The sequence below is a fragment of the Vulpes vulpes genome, chromosome 1, assembly GCF_048418805.1.
Source record: "Vulpes vulpes isolate BD-2025 chromosome 1, VulVul3, whole genome shotgun sequence".
NCBI classification, from domain to species: Eukaryota; Metazoa; Chordata; class Mammalia; order Carnivora; family Canidae; genus Vulpes; species Vulpes vulpes.
The window spans coordinates 184,239,429-184,255,465 of NC_132780.1; the positions used below are offsets into that span (position 1 = coordinate 184,239,429).

Here is a 16,037-nt window from a genome sequence, read left to right on the forward strand (position 1 = left end):
TTTTTTCTATGAGTTTTATAGTTTGATCTCAGACATTGGGGTCTATTTTGAGTTGATTTTTGTATATGGTGTGAAATAAAGGTATAGCTTCATTCCTTTGCATGTGGATATCTGTTTGACCTAGCACAATTTGTGAAATACTATTTTCTCCCCTTTGAATCATCTTGGCACCCTTGTCAAAAAAAGTTAATTGACCATAGACATATGGGTTTATTCCCAAATTTTCAATTCTAATCCATTGATCTACATCTATCTTTTTGCCAGTACCACACTCTCTTGATTAGTTGTTTTGTACTAAGTTTTGAAACTGGAAAATGTGAGCCTTCCAAATTTGTTGTTGTTGTTCTTCTTTTTTTAAAGATTTATTTGAGAGAGCATAAGCAGGAGTAGGGGCAGAGAAAGAATCTCAAGCAGACTCCTCACTGAGTATGGAACCCAATGCGGGGCTCAATCTCCTGACCCTGAGCCAAAACCAAAAGTCAGATGCTCAACGCACTGATCTACCCAGGAAGCCCTTGTTCTTTTTCAAGATTGTTTTGGCTATTCTGAGATCAGTTTGGGAAGTACTACTACCTTAACAATTTTACTTCTTCTGATCCATTAAATGAAATATTTTTTCATTTATTTAGATATTCTCTAATTCTTTCCAATACTGTTTGGTAGTTTTCAGATCTTAAGTTTGTATTTTTCTTTTATTAAACTTATTTCTACTTGGGGTTTTGAAAAATGCTATTGTAAATGGAATCATTTTCTTAATTTTATTTCATTGAAAGTATACAGAAATACAACTGATTTTTGTATCTTGATTTTGTATTCTGAACTTGTTTATTAGTTCTATTACTGAAGTGCTTAGGATTTTGCATACGCAAGATCAGATCAACTATGCATAGGGATAGTTTTACTTCCTTTTCAATATGGATGCCTTTTACTTAATTTGTCCTGACTAGGACTTCTAGTACAATGATGAATAGAAGTGGCAAGAGTGAACATCCTTGCCTTACTGCTAATCTTAGGAGAAAACCATCTAATCTTTCACCATTAAGTATGATACTAGCTATAGGATTTTCATAGATGTCCTTCACTGAAGCAGTTCTATTCCCAATCTGTCATTATGTAATGTCTCTCTTTATTCCTGATAATTCTACTTGTTCGAAGTCTGCAGTGTTTGAAATTAATATAGATGCTACAGCTTTGTTTTGAATTGTGCCAGCATTTTTCTCCATCCTTTTACTTTTAACTTATCTGTGTCTTTATATTGAAAGTAGTTTTCTTGTAGGTAACATACTGTTGGGCTTTATTTTTTTTATCTACTGTTACTCTCAATCATTTAATTGGCTCATGTAGATCATTCACATTTAAAGTGATTATTGCTATTATTGGATTAACATCTACCACACATGTAACTTTTCTATTCATTGCTCCTGCTCTTTTTTTGTAATCATTTGCCTTTTGTCTGCCTTTTCCAAAGATTTTGTTTTGCTTAAGTAGGCTCTACCTCCAGCGTGGAGCCCAGTGTGGGGCTTGAACTCATGACCCTGAGATCAAGACTCGAGCTGAGATCAAGAGTCTGATGCTTAACTGACTGAGCCACCCAGGAGCCTCTCTAAAGGTTTTATGTGAGCATTTTATAAGATTCCATTTTCTCTCCTCTCTTAGTATATCAAATATACTTCAAAAATTTTTTTTTAGTGGTTGTCCAGAGTTTGTAGTTTACATTCACAACTAATCCAAGACTACTTTCAAATAGCACTACTTTCCTTCAGGTGTGGCACAGGTTCCTTTTAACAGTATTCCCAATCCTCACTGGTGTCATTCAGTTTGCTTATTCATAAGGTATAATCACCAAATACATTGTTATTACGATTTTGAAAAAACAAAAACAAAAACAAAAAAACAAAACAACTATCTATTAGATCAGTTAGAAGTGGAGAGACAGGTAGATTCAGAGTCACAGCTGACCAGGACCAGGAACTGATACTGGTACAGATATTTATACAGTTCCCCTGTACATAAGTAGAGTTGTTTTTCAGTTCAGATTTGTTTTGTTGTTGTAAGGGTGAGAGTGAGGACTTCCAAGCTTTTCACATGTTGAAGTGGAAACCAAAAACCCTCCAACTACTGCTATTGAACGGTCTCTTTCTCCCTTCATTTCTCTCTGTTTTTTCTTCATACATTTTGGTGCTCTCTTGCGTAGGTGCACGTTTATATTGTTAAATATAATGACACTTTTATCATTATAAAATACCTCTATTTCTAGTTAACAGTTTTTTGGTCTAATGTCTATTTTGTCTGATATTAATATAGTTCTTCCAGTTTTCTACGGTTATAGTTTGTAGGATGTATTTTTCTTTCCTTTTACTATTTTAATCTTTGAATCTAAAGTGTGTCCTGCAGAGAGACTAGTGTCAGATCTTTTTATTTGCCATTCCAATGATCTCAATTTTGGATTAGTTTGTTCTATTCTTTCACAACTATTGTTAACTGTTGATAATATAGATGGATTAACATCATTTTACCTTTTGTTTTCTAAATGTCTTGTGTTTTTTGTCCCTCTCATCTACTTCACTGCTTTCATGTTGGCATTATGTATATATTTTAAAACACAGCATTTTAATTTCTTTAATGATTTTTCATTGGTTTTGAATTATCTCCTTAGAAGTTGCTCTAGGCTTGCCATTTACATCTTATCAGAGCTTCAGACTTACATGAATTTAATTCCAGTGAAATACAGAAACATTACTCTTACATAATTCTATTCTCCTTTCCCTTTTTTATGGGTATTATTTTTATATATATTATCTTTGCAAATGTTACAAACCCGGGAACACATAGTTATTTTTATTCTACATAATTTTATGTCTTTCAAAGAAGGTAAAGGAGAAGAGGAGAGCAAGTATGTATTTTAGCTTCATTTATATAAACCTTATTGATCGTTTCTGATTCTCTTCAAAATTGTTCCTGTTTAGTTGAGTCATTTCCTTACCCAATATGGCTTTGCTCCCACTACCTCCTTTGTACCAATATTGGTAAATATATCACATATGTACATAGCATATTATGTACCTATCATTTTTTATATATCATTTTATATAACTGCTTTTAAAGCCCAGAAAGAGAATAACGGTATAGAAACATGCATTATTGCTGTCTTTTACCATTATTGCCTTACAAGTATTGTTTTTTCCTGTGTGAGGTTACTTGACTTTTATTCGGAAGAATTTCCTTTTCCATAAGGCTGGTCCACTAGCAACAAATTCTCTGTTTTTATCTGGGAATGTTTTTTATTTTATCTTCACTTTTGAAAAGTAGCAGTTTTGCAGAATAGTTGATTCTTGGTTGACAGTTTTTTCTCTGATCACTAAGTATTATCCCACTGCCTCTGGCCTCCATATATTCTGTTGAGAAGCCAGTTGTTGACCTATTGGGGTTGTGAGATAAGTGATGAGTCATCTTTCTCCTGATGCCTTAAATATTTTCTCCTTGCCTTTGACCTTCAGCATTTTTACAGTGATGCATCTTAAAGTGGAACTTTTTGATTTTACTCTTTTGGAATTAGCTGAGCTTCCTGAATATATAGATAATTGTTTGTTAATAAATTTGGGAAATTTTCAGCCATTATTCAAGTACTTTTCCTAATTTTTTTCTGCCCTCATCTGGCATTATATGTATGATGGTGCACTTAATGGTGGTCCGCATTTCTCTAAAGCTCTGTTCATTTTCCTTCATTTTTTTTTCAGACTGTATCATCTCTAGTCATCTATCTTCAAGTTTGCTAATTCTTTCTTCTGCCAATTCAAATCTATTAATGAGCCCCTCTAGTGAATTTTTCAGTTCAGCTCTTGCACATTTTAATTTCAGAATTTCCATTTTTTTATAATTTCTGTCTCTTTACTTATATCCTCTATTTGATACAACAATGTCATCATACCTTCCTTTATTTTATTAATCATGCTTTTCTTGAGTTCTTTGAACATACTTATAATGGCTACTTTGAAGTCTTTGTGTATTAAATCCAGGTTCTAATTGTGCTCACTGGCAAGTTCTATTGCTTGCTTGCTTTCCAGGACACAGATCATACTTCTCTTTCTTTGCCTGTCTTGTAATTTTTTTTGTTGTTGAAAATTGGTCATTGTTTAGTGAAGTCTACTTCTTCCCCTTTCCCCTCTACCTCCCAGGGTGAAGCCTCTAACATTGCCCCACAGTGGTATAACTTTGGGTATATTCCCAAGTCTCCATTCTAAGACTGTTTTTGACAGAGTTCCCTTTGTCCCTTTCTCTGACCAAAGTAAGGTGTTAAGCAGCTCCACTGATCAAAGCTGATTACTCTATTGTTTTTACAATGCCCCAAGGGCATAAACTGCTTTATAGACTGATCTAATTAAGTTCCAGCTTTTCTGAAGGGACAATTTCTGTGGTCAGTGTTTGAGATTTGTTCAGATCCAAGGGCTCTTTCCAGCTGTCTCTTTCACCATTCTCTCACCAAACTAGGCAGTCTACAGATTAGTCTATCTACATCCAAAGGCTCTATTATTCTCCTGCCTATTGCCTATCAACACAAACTCCACTGTTCTTGACAGCACCCTTAGGCTTAAACTTTTTTACACTCATTTGCAAATGAAGTTAGTTCCTTTGGGAGATTCAGAGCTCTCCTTCTATGGTCTGCTTCTCCTCCCTCTGCCTCTTCACCAGGCAAAATTTCAGGGGCATGGCTCTGGTGTTGGGGACAGGGCTAATGGTGCGCACCATTTGTTGAGTGACATACCCACTTTAGGAGCTGAGTACTTATGGAAGGAGAGGTAGCAGCGCCAGGCATCCTCATCTTGCTTCACTTGGCAGGGAATTCACGGCTTTAAGCTGTGGCAAGGATGACTGGTGTCCCACTATTCTCAGTGATATCTTACTCAGTGTACTGCATCCATTCATGAGAGGTGGAAGAGGGAAAGAATGGAGTTCCCACTTCTCAGCCACACTTGCCTGGAATATAACCTCAGCATCATGTAGCTTGGGCAGGATGAGAAATATTTATATCCTGCCTTCTCACAGGATGATAGACAGCCCTCCTACTAGGAGCTGGGGAGAGAGAAAGCCCTATGTTCTTGGGCTACCTACCAGTCTGGGAGTAGAGTGTCTGTGTCTGTCTTACTGAGCTGGGGAAAGTGAAGAAAGGAGTGGTCTTTGTTCACAAACCATAGACTCCTGCTGCTTTACCAAGGAAAAATCTACTAAAGTAGATTTCCGTAAATAAATGTTTCTCCATTTGCTAGATACCCTTAGGACTATTTTCGGAGAATTTAAATGCTTTCTTTTAAATAACTTCCATCAGTTTTGCTGCGGAGTAGGGCGGAAGAGCTCCTTCATGCCAGAAGTGGAACTATTTAAGCTCTTGAGTACAGGTTTTTGAGTGGATGGTATGTTTAAAATGCTCTGGGGCAAATACCTAGGAGTGGACCTGCTGAGTCATTTAGTAACACTAACTTCCTTTGATTTTACAAATTATTCTTTTAAACATTGAGACTACAAGGACAGTGAGAATTTTCTCCCAGCCATGCACACAAATCTGTGTTTAATATTGCTTCCTCAGCTTACAAAGACAGCAATGCAGAGATAGGTAATTCTGTATTCTATCCATCTGGAAAATGTGATTCACTCACTAGCTAGATGTGGGTAGCAAAATTTACCTTTCACAGCCTGGCCTCCTTCCTGATAAATATTACTATTGTCAAATTAAGAGGCTAGCTAAAATTTTATACTGTCTGCTCTGTGTCAACAAATTTTGTATTGTACACCACAATAGGCTTTCAATGAAAGTATTCATAAGTTTTCAATGAGGACAAAATTTCTAAAGAAGACTCTGGGGTGCCATCTGGGTATTTTTCAGTGCAGAGATGCTACTACCAGGTATTCTATATTAACACACCATAACTTTTTTTTTTTGGTACAATCAAGCCTGGGAGCAGAAAAAAAAAAAAACCAAACCCAATTTTAATTATTAAAATAAATAGAGATTTAAACAAAATATGCATACATTTTGAGATAAAAGAACAAATCGAAGAGCTATTTGAGCTTTCAGCTACCACTTTGGGTGCTGCCTTCAGATTCTTCAGGATACACATTGCACTCACTTATCACAGCAGTTAGAAGTACTTAGGTAGATGCATTTGAGAAGTCCTGTCCTGAACAATCACATTATAATGATAACACACACACACACTCACATGCACAGCTTCCTATTTACATTAAAAACTCCTTCAGGATAGAACTATGGCTACTATTCTGCATATTCCCAACAAGCTTATTAAAGCATGCTACTCACAGTGGGGATGAAATAAATGATATTTTAAAGAGATCCCTAGCAGTAAGGCTGATGAGACCGAAAACAAAAGGATTAGGATCAAAGGATCCTTACAGGTTTGCCCACAAAATCAGCTTAGATATTCTAGCAGAAATCTGAACGGAAGAACTTAACGCTGACCCCTCACCACATGATATGTAAGTTGCATTTAATACTGCTGTCGGATTAAACAAATATTTTTTAAAAGGTTAACAACTCTAATCAGAGGAAGGAGCCCTTAAACAAACTGTTTGCCTTGGGGGAAGAAACAAAACAGAAGTAAACTACACTGAAACACGTCAGGTTTTTAACCATTTTATCATGTCCAACCTCAGCTATCTGATGGCTGGAGTTTGTTTTTACACAACATATAGAAACTGATATTAAATAAAGAAAAGTTTAACAAATACAGATTCAAACTAACCTTGGGGTTCACTGACCAACACCAAGCATTTTAAGACGCCAGGGAGGAGCAGTTCAACCTCAGAAATGTCTATGTTAGTTTCTTTGAAGAGCTGCAGAATGAAGGCCAGAACAGATGCTAAGCGAGGAGGGAGCAAGGACCCTTTACACTCAAAGTAGGACTTCCTAAAAAGAAGCACAATTTGTTTTTTTTTCTAGTTAATTTTTCAATGAGCAAAATAAAATGTCATACAAGTTTTTGATACTGACAAATTTTAACCCTCGAATTAATAAAGCACAATTAAAAAATATGTATATTTTACCATGCTATCTTCCAACATAAAATTTTAGGAGCACTGACTACACATCCCCACTGTATTATAGGGGTCAGAGTAGAATACAGACACAAACTAAATTTAAAACAATCTGATCTTTAAGTGAACTTAATCAAAATCCAAACAAAAACCTAATTGTTAATTTGTTTTTTTTTTCCTTTCTAATATGAGCCCAATTTCCTCTAACAGCTCCTCAACAATGCAACATTTTCTTTAATGTCAAATTTGCATAAAGAAATCTCTCCTCACATTTATTATTTAGGGATTTGGGAAGGGTCTTATTTTTCCAAATCAATAAGGGGACCGTCCTAGGAATTAGCTTCTCATTCCAGCTTTACCTCTTTCCTTCTCTTTGGAGGTAAAAGAATCAGAGGTAATTTAAGATTTATTAAAGCAAAACAAATTTTAGCATTAGAACTCAACAGAGATCATAAAGGTAATTTATCTTACTTTTATATTGCCACCTCTTAAGCAGGTGTTGGCTCATAATAGGTATTCAGTTATATTTAAGTAAATAAATGAAAGTGGGAATCGCTCAGTTTCTAAAAGGTCTGGACAACATGAAAAATTGTCAAATACAACTAAATCTAAGCTAGACATCCATATGTATCTGCAAAGCAATAAAATTTGCCAAAATCAGCCATGGAAATCATTAAGGATTATAAAGTCTTTAAAGGCAGGAACTATGTCTTCATAATCATTTCTAGTCCATACGGTGGCTTCCAACTAATATCCCATATTAAAACATTCATTCAATCTTTGAGGACAAGGATTTTTTTGTCTTTTTTGTTCACTGTTGAATTCCTAGACTAAACATTTATTGCATACTTAGAGCATAGCAGGTACAAGTGTAAGAATGAGAAGTTAAATAAAATATGGTCTCTGAAGGCAAAGGGATCACTGTTTAGTGGAAAAGTTGGACAAGCAAAAAAAATAAAGGCTATTATAATATAATGTGATAGGTGCTTTGAAGGATAACTAGATTTCTCAGGAATTCAGAGGAAGGAGCCTGAACAAAGATGGGGAACTGCAGTAGAGGAGCAGGGAACGGAGGGAGGTATAATAGGCAGTCTGCTACCTTCCTGAGTAGTTAAAAACAGAAAATAGGAACTGTTACATTTTTGGGTCTTCAACTAGAAATCAAGAGAAAAAGTTTTTCTCTGGTAAATAGGAAAGTCAATGAGAGCAGCCAGGATTCTAAGCAGTGGGCTTTAAAACAGTTTTATGACCTTAAAATTTTAATTTCGTTTTGGCACTTGTCATTTGGTTTGTACTACAATTACTTAATGTCTCAAATACAGTGGTAGACTACCATAGTCTTGTTGGAAATTCAGATACAAGTAAGGCCAAAATATTACAGTTCTGTGAAGAGAATCTTTACAGAGCACAAGACTTCAGAAGAAGGCAAAAAGCATCATAGTATATAGAGGTATTAGGTGTAGGTCTTATAAAGTCTAGGCTGAAGTTAGCCCAAAGGAATGACATTTTAATGGAGAAAATGACATGAAAAAATATGATGTAGGGAAATGTAAAGCATTTGGAAAGGCAATCGCTAAACCAGTCTTCATTAAGGTTTGAATATGATTCCATATCTTGTATATTTGGAAAAATTCAGTAACGGATCACAAAGAGCTAAGGAATATGAAATTTATTCCACTGGCAAAAAAGGGACAAATGAAGGTTTGCAGGTAGAGAAGTGTCGTTATGGAATGGACTTTCAAGGAAAGTAATCTAGGGGCACTGTTTAGACTGAACTGGAAGAAAAGCCTAGACACAGTGAAAGTAGTTAAGAGACTCCTACAGTAGTCTAGATATAATGTGGTAAAAAAGAGAGATGTGAAAAGAAAGAAGCAGTCATTTGCCAAAGGATAGCAAAGGAAAGGGAACAAAGAATATAAAGCTTCTAAACCTTAGTAACATAACACTAGGAACACACAAAAACAGTCAGAAAACAAAACAGATTTAGGTATAGAATTCTGTAATAACTATCAAATCTCATGAAAAACACAGGAAAAAATACTAGGTAAGGATAATACACAGGCACAACCCAAAGATATTGTGAGTTTGGTTGTAAACCCCTGTAATAAAGTGAATGTCACAATAAAACAAGTGAAATGATTTTTTTTGTTTCTCAGTGCATATAAACCTATATTTACACTCTATTGTAGTCTATTAATGTGCAACAGCATTATGTCTTAAAAAATCAATGTATATACCTTAATTTAAAAATACCTTATTGCTAAAAAATTGCTAACCATCATCTGTGCTTTCAGCCAGTTGTAATCCCTGATCACAGATCACCATAACCAATATAATAACAACAAAGTTTGAAATATTGTGAGGACTACCAAAATGTAACACAGAGACATGAAGTGAACAAATAATGTTGGAAAAATGGTGCCAAAACACTTGCTTGATGCAGGGTTGCCACAAGTTTGTAATAAAAAGCATCTGTGAAGTGTAATAAAACAAGGTATAACCATATATCACCACAGCATCTTAAAGTTTAAAAACTAATTTCATATGAAGCTAAATACTCCATGAAGACAAGGAAAAAATAATTTCTATTACTGAATCTTTCATTGTTGCAGTTAAAAGGTAGCAGAAAACCTAAGAGGTGGTTTCATTTATGGAACAAATAATAAAGTGAAGTTATTAAGACAGAGAGTAGACTAACAGGATTTCTTAGTGCTTCCTTTTTCATGTTAGTATTCATTTTTTCACTTAGATATTACCATTTAAAAATATAAATAATGTGTTTTCTATACTAGAAAAATATACTTAATGTTTAATAAGAACTAAGAATATATGTATTTTTAGGACATATATAAGGAAAATAATAGCTATGTAGAGAAAACAAGCAATTTAAAGAGCATGGACTCAGACTGCCATGAGCAAAAGTCATTTTAGTAATTCTTAGATAATGTTTCTCAGGGAAAATAAAAGTTTCTAAAACTATCAGTGTCCTAAGGGTGGCCAATACTTTGGGGATGCTTTATTTTTTAAATAAAGATTAATACATTATAAATACCATTTTAAAAAAATATTAGGTGTACCTTATGACTTGTATGATGCATTTCTTTAGAGGTGACATAGGTGGAACAGTGGTGGAGTTTCTCAATGCCAACAAAACAGGGTGTTGTCCAAGACCTAAAACATGCGGGGAAGCTGGAAGAAACCGCCCAATGTACTGCTCAATAACACTCCCTAGCAATTGGTTCAAATAGGCATTTGGATTTTGAGATTGACAACACACGATACATATGCCCTACAAGAGAAAAAAGAAGAGAAATAAGGCCAATTAATGTTAAAAAAATATATATATTAAGGAACTTACTATTTTAGTCCCTAGCATTACTATTCATGTCAGAATGTATAATTTAACCACAATCAACAAAGACACGGCCCAACATCAACAGATGATGTTAATATGGGGCTCAGGGAGTTGCTGAGCGTGGGTAGGTAACACCTACACTGTGGTACTTAACCAAACATGCATGCCTTTGGGGTGTACTCAAATGAAGCAGGGGAGAAGTGCAAGAAGATAAAGGAAACTTCCTTCTTCCTCTCATACCTAGAGAACGTGACCACCACAGTCATCAACTACATTTGTGTGTGATTTCAAAACAGTAAAATACATTTTTCAATTTTTTTTTTTTGTAGGTACTGGTCATTTATTTGAGTGACACTACAGAATTTATACTAAAAATCTTCCATGATAAGAAATGTGATAAATTTTTTAAAAATTGACAGGAAAGAAATACAGAAGAGTACAATTCTGATTAATGGCAATTTAAGAGTTTCATATGTCAGGCACTGTGCCATGTGCTTTATATCCTTTATTTAAGTTTCTCAAAAAAACATTGAGTTGGTATTATCAAATCTCTAATTTTATAGCTGAGGAAACTGAGGTTTAGAGAAGAGTTCTGTTGATTTAATCCCTTCCTTTTGTACAGAAGTTACAAAATACTTCCATATGGATTACAGGTGAAATGTATACCAACACCTTGAGAAATATAATTTTTTTCTGCCAATGGTACTAAATACCGCATATTACTAAAATACAATCACCAACATAATGACATATTATGTGCTAAAAGTTCACTTATAATTTGGTACTTTGTGATTCATAATGTGTTTTTCTAAAGAAATAATTAGAAATGTTTATGCCTCCATTTTTTATTACAAATGAAAGATTATTTGTAATATAAGCACAAAGCTGTTAAGATACTATCAAATAACAACTGGAAAGAGAAAAGCAATGAACACCTCCTACCCAGTTTCTTCAATGTTTCTATTTAAAAGAAAGCACATTATTAGAAGATGAATAAATGGGTATGTTCTAAAAACTCTAAAGAGGACAGCTGAGTATCTGTAAGAAATTAAAGGTATAGCTCTATGTCAATTCTGCCAAATGGATAAATTCACCAAATTTTTCAATTTACTACTTACAAAATTCTAAGAACTTTTTTTTCCTTTTTAAAAAATTAGGATCCACTTCCAACATGGGGCTTGAACTCACAACTTTGAAATCAAGAGTCCCATGCTCTATGCACTGACCCAGCCAGAGCCAGCCAGGTGCCCTTAGTAAGAATTCTTATTATACTATTTTGGCTTAAGAAGGTCACAGAGAGGGCAGCCTGGGTGGCTCAGCGGTTTAGCGCCACTTTCAGCCCAGGGTGTGATCCTGGAGTCCCGGATGGAGTCCCATGTCAGGCTCCCTGCATGGAGCCTGATTCTCCCTCTGCCTGTGTCTCTGCCTCTCTCTCTCTGTGTCTCTCATGAATAAATAAAATCTTAAAAAAAAAGAAAAAAAAAAAAGAAGGCCACAGAGAACACACTTTTCAGACTCTCCTGCTGCCCAAGGTTCCTCCCCACCCATATTCCCTAGTTGGCAACACTTCATCTTTCTGCCTGCAAACATGCTAAACTTTATCATGTTACTATCAATACAGAATTGAAAAGCCAACTTAAAATTTCTTAGAAACTGTAAAAATCTGTTTAAAAAATCCATCTGTGGGAAAGACTGCTTACCACTTAATCAAATTCCATTCTCCTTTTTTTCCTCAGCTTCCTTTGCTGAACCCCAAATTAAGAAGCACTCATCTTCAGTATGAGACACTAATAGATAACAAAGTACACTTCCAACTCTGTGGTTTCCCTTGAATGACAGATCAATATTTCCAAGTGCCTACCTAGATACTGCATAGCACCTCAAATGAAAGCCATTCAGAAATCAATTATTACCTTCATCCCTACATCTCCAGAACTGCCCTGTTAGTTAGCAACACTGCTATCTGCATAAGCAGCCACTTTAGAATCTAGGAAGTATTCTATTTCTTTCTGTTGCTCCTCAACATTCACTCAGCAAGTATTTTTAATCAGATCTCTAATTTTTTCTGCAATATGCTGTGTGAGTTCTATACCCACCACTGGCTTAGTTCAAAACTTTCAGATAATGAACTACTACTCACTGCCTTCCAAGTCTCCTATCTAACTCCCACACCAACTACTTAGATGTTGCCACCAGAAGAATCACCTCTCTAAAATGTAATAATGATATGTCACTCCCACTCCCCTATTCAAAATCCATCAAAATCCATCAACAATGCATTCAAATCCCCATGTAAACGAACAAGTCCAAACCTCTTAGTGTGCCACATAAAGCCTTCCATTACACGGCTCCTCCTATATGAGTGTCCAACCACAACAGAATTATTTGCTCTTCCCCAGGGTGTCATACTTTCTTAAACCTCATGCCTTTTTCCAGCTGTTCCCTCTGACAAGACTGGTCCTTCAACTCTTCCCACTCTGCTCCTTTACAACTAATCTCCTTTACAGTATCTTTTTTCATGTCTCTTCATCTCTGTCTGGCTAGCAGACAGCTGAGGCCTCTAAGGGCAAATACGGAGCCTACTACTGTGTCTATGCTAGTCAGCCTTCTGTCTCATCTTTATTTGCTTCTTGAGAGATTTTGCCTCTTCCATCTTTGTTTTCATAGCCAAACATAAAAGGAATTTAAAACTTGTTCAACAGAAATGCCACATGTGCACATATATATTGAGATTAAAATGTATGGTTTTCAAATCATTAGCTTAGGAACTGTTTTAAGGCTAAGTTTCATTTTTTTTTTTTTTTAAACTTGCAAGCAACCACACTTACTATACCTGGAGATACAAAGGAAGACTCTTTTGAATTGCAGTCAACATAGGTGCAGGCAGCTCCTTCTCTTGCTGTAGCACTGTATGTGGCAGCAATAAACAATCTATGATCCGGAATAGTAGTTTCTGGGCTTTAGAGGTGGCAAAGATCTGTGCCCATGATTTAACAAGAATTCCTGGCAAAGAAGAAGAGTAACAGCAGGTATGGTTACCTTCCAACCAGAGTTTTGCTGTTCCACCATAACATTTATATTTAAAGTACATAAGACCAAGTTACAGTAGGCAATAAAAAGAAACATGTATTAGAGTCAAAAGACTGATGTCCTATCATTTATTTCACTAAAGAGACTATTTTTTCTCAGAATTCTGGGCTAAGAAAAATGTACATTTCCTAAACAACTGGCATATAGTACATATACAGTCAAATGCACAATGTGATTTGGCTATACATTATGTGAATATACAGATCAAATCAGATCTCCTTTTTGCTTTGGCTGTTAGGAAACTCAGAGGCAAATTTATAACCCAACTTTAAGAACACAATTAAGACCATGCATTATGCTTTTATGTGTGTACTCACTTTTCCTGGGCTTTGTCATGTTGTTACTTCACGTTTACTTCTTTGGTACCTTTATCTTACATAAAATTTTATAGGCTGTCTCAACACAGTTTGCAACACAAAAAGATATAACTAAATTTAATTGTGTTAAAGTAGGGAAAAAGGATTAGCTGTAATACCTTAAAGCAATCATGCAACCTCCCTGAACTTCACTTTTTATAACTTTCCATTGTTTAACACACATAGTGAGTTTAAATTTTGATTCTGAAAGAAGAGAAGCAGACTTCTTCAGTACATGAAATATATTATGATTTCCTTCATGCTAGGAGTCAGTATATTTGATGATAGTGGAGCTAAACAAATGAGCAGCCTTTGTTTAATAAAGTAATTAAGAGGGACACCTGGGTAGCTAAGTGGTTGAGAGTCTGGCTTTGGCTTAGGCAGTGATCCCAGGGTCCTGGGATTGAGTCCCACATCAGGCTCCTTGCAGGGAGCCTGCTTCTCCCTCTGCCTATGTCTCTGCCTTTCTCTCTGTGTCTTTCATGAATAAATAAAATCTTTAAAACAAACAAACAAATACATAAAGTAATTAAGAGCAGATATCTAGTTCTCAATTAGGGTATTATTCTGCTACCGAGGTCTTCTTTACTGGAAAAATGAATTATTTATTTATTTTATTTGAAAAATGAATTTAAAATATCATTAAGCGCTTGCCCAAATTGCATTGTGGTACACGTACTGCATAAACTTTTATATTTTATTCCATCTTAGAAAGCAGAAGGATACAATTCAAAGCTATTTCTATAAAACAAAAAGTTTAAAATTCAAGCTCTAAAGGAAAACAAAAATACGCTTATAGAAGAGTATATTGATGTTAAAAGAAAAAAGCCCAACCAATAATCACTTCTAAGAACAACAAACAGCAACATTAATCTTCTGTTGTAAAAGGAAATACAATAATCAATCATAAAGAAACACAATGCTCACTTAGCAGTATTTTAAATAATGCTTGCTTGCTCCTCATTTTTCCAGTAGGAGGAAAACTGGAGAATGACAGCAATGTAAGAAGAACTCACATCCTAAGTAACATTAATATGCCCGCAAAGGGAACTGCCATCACCAATGACATTTGAAATGATTCATATCACTCTTAGGTGTCACACAGGAATTGACTTATAAAGAGCAAGGCTCTTCCAACCAAAAACGCATCATCTACCCTCATATTTCATCTTCTGCAATGGTTAATACACTTTGCTGAAGATCTTAAGTTTTAGGAGTTCATAGAAGGTAGAGGCAATCCATTTGTTTTACTGCCAAATCAGAACCCTAGGTTGTTGTTGTTGTTGTTTTTAAGGATTTATTTATTTGAGAGAGAGAGAGAGAGCATGCATGAGCACAGGGGAGGGGCAGAGGGAGTGAGAGAATCTTAAGCAGACTCCGTGCTGAGCAAGGAGCCCGAAGTATGGTTCGATACCAAACCCCTTAGATCATGACCTGAGCCAAAATCAAGAGTCAGATACTCAAGTGACTGAGCTGCACAGAAGCCTATTTTTTAAGTTTCAGTGAAGAACATTTAAAAGTGTGTGGTATTAAAAATGCAAAGAGAAAGAAAATTTTTAAGTAAAAAACTTTGAGAAAGATATAAATGCATAGTATAGCTTTGTAAAAAATCAAGTCTTTTACCTGGCTATAAACATATCACTTACATGTAACTGATGATATGCTGAAAATGCAGAAAAATTGTGGAGAGCATACTTGTACCACTGGAAGAGAGCTGCACTGTAAGAGTTATTATGTGTTTACTTATTTTCTATTCTATGCATATACTATGCCTTAAAAAGAAAAGAGGATTGGGATCATGTACAATAGGCATTTAAAAATGTATGTATAGTTAGAAACTATCTTTGCTCACTTAGGAACATTAAAAGATAAATTCTGTACTATTAGCTAGGTTTATAAAATCATTATATTCAAGAAATATTTAGTATATGCCACCTCCCATACTGGTGAAACTCTTCAACTGATGTATCCCCAGTTCCCAATCGAGTACCTAATATATAACTCAGGAAATGTTCTTATTTGTTCAAAACACAACATGACAATGGGAATAAAAAGTTTAAAAAATATGGCCACTATCACAAGTGAGTTTAAAATTTAGTAGGGGAGTGCTAAGTACACAAATAATTATAAAAGCTGGCAAACCATGAGAAATGTCTTAAGAGATGGACAGATGAAGCATAATCAGGGAA

The 16,037-nt window shown here is 35.1% G+C and overlaps 2 protein-coding genes across 5 annotated transcripts in view; one reads left to right on the forward strand and one right to left on the reverse strand.

Annotated features, from left to right (window-relative positions):
• Nucleotides 1-16,037, forward strand: part of KLHL32 (kelch like family member 32) — a 275,868-nt gene that overhangs the window by 242,378 nt on the left and 17,453 nt on the right. The window lies entirely within an intron of this gene.
• Nucleotides 1-16,037, reverse strand: part of MMS22L (MMS22 like, DNA repair protein) — a 128,486-nt gene that overhangs the window by 9,474 nt on the left and 102,975 nt on the right. For all 3 annotated transcript variants that reach the window (XM_072737713.1, XM_072737720.1, XM_026002910.2), the window contains 3 exons: nucleotides 13,236-13,405; nucleotides 10,125-10,336; nucleotides 6,756-6,919 (listed from right to left, as the gene is read on the reverse strand). In XM_072737713.1, the coding sequence (XP_072593814.1) occupies nucleotides 6,756-6,919; nucleotides 10,125-10,336; nucleotides 13,236-13,405 (546 nt within the window). The remainder of the gene's footprint in view (nucleotides 1-6,755; nucleotides 6,920-10,124; nucleotides 10,337-13,235; nucleotides 13,406-16,037) is intronic.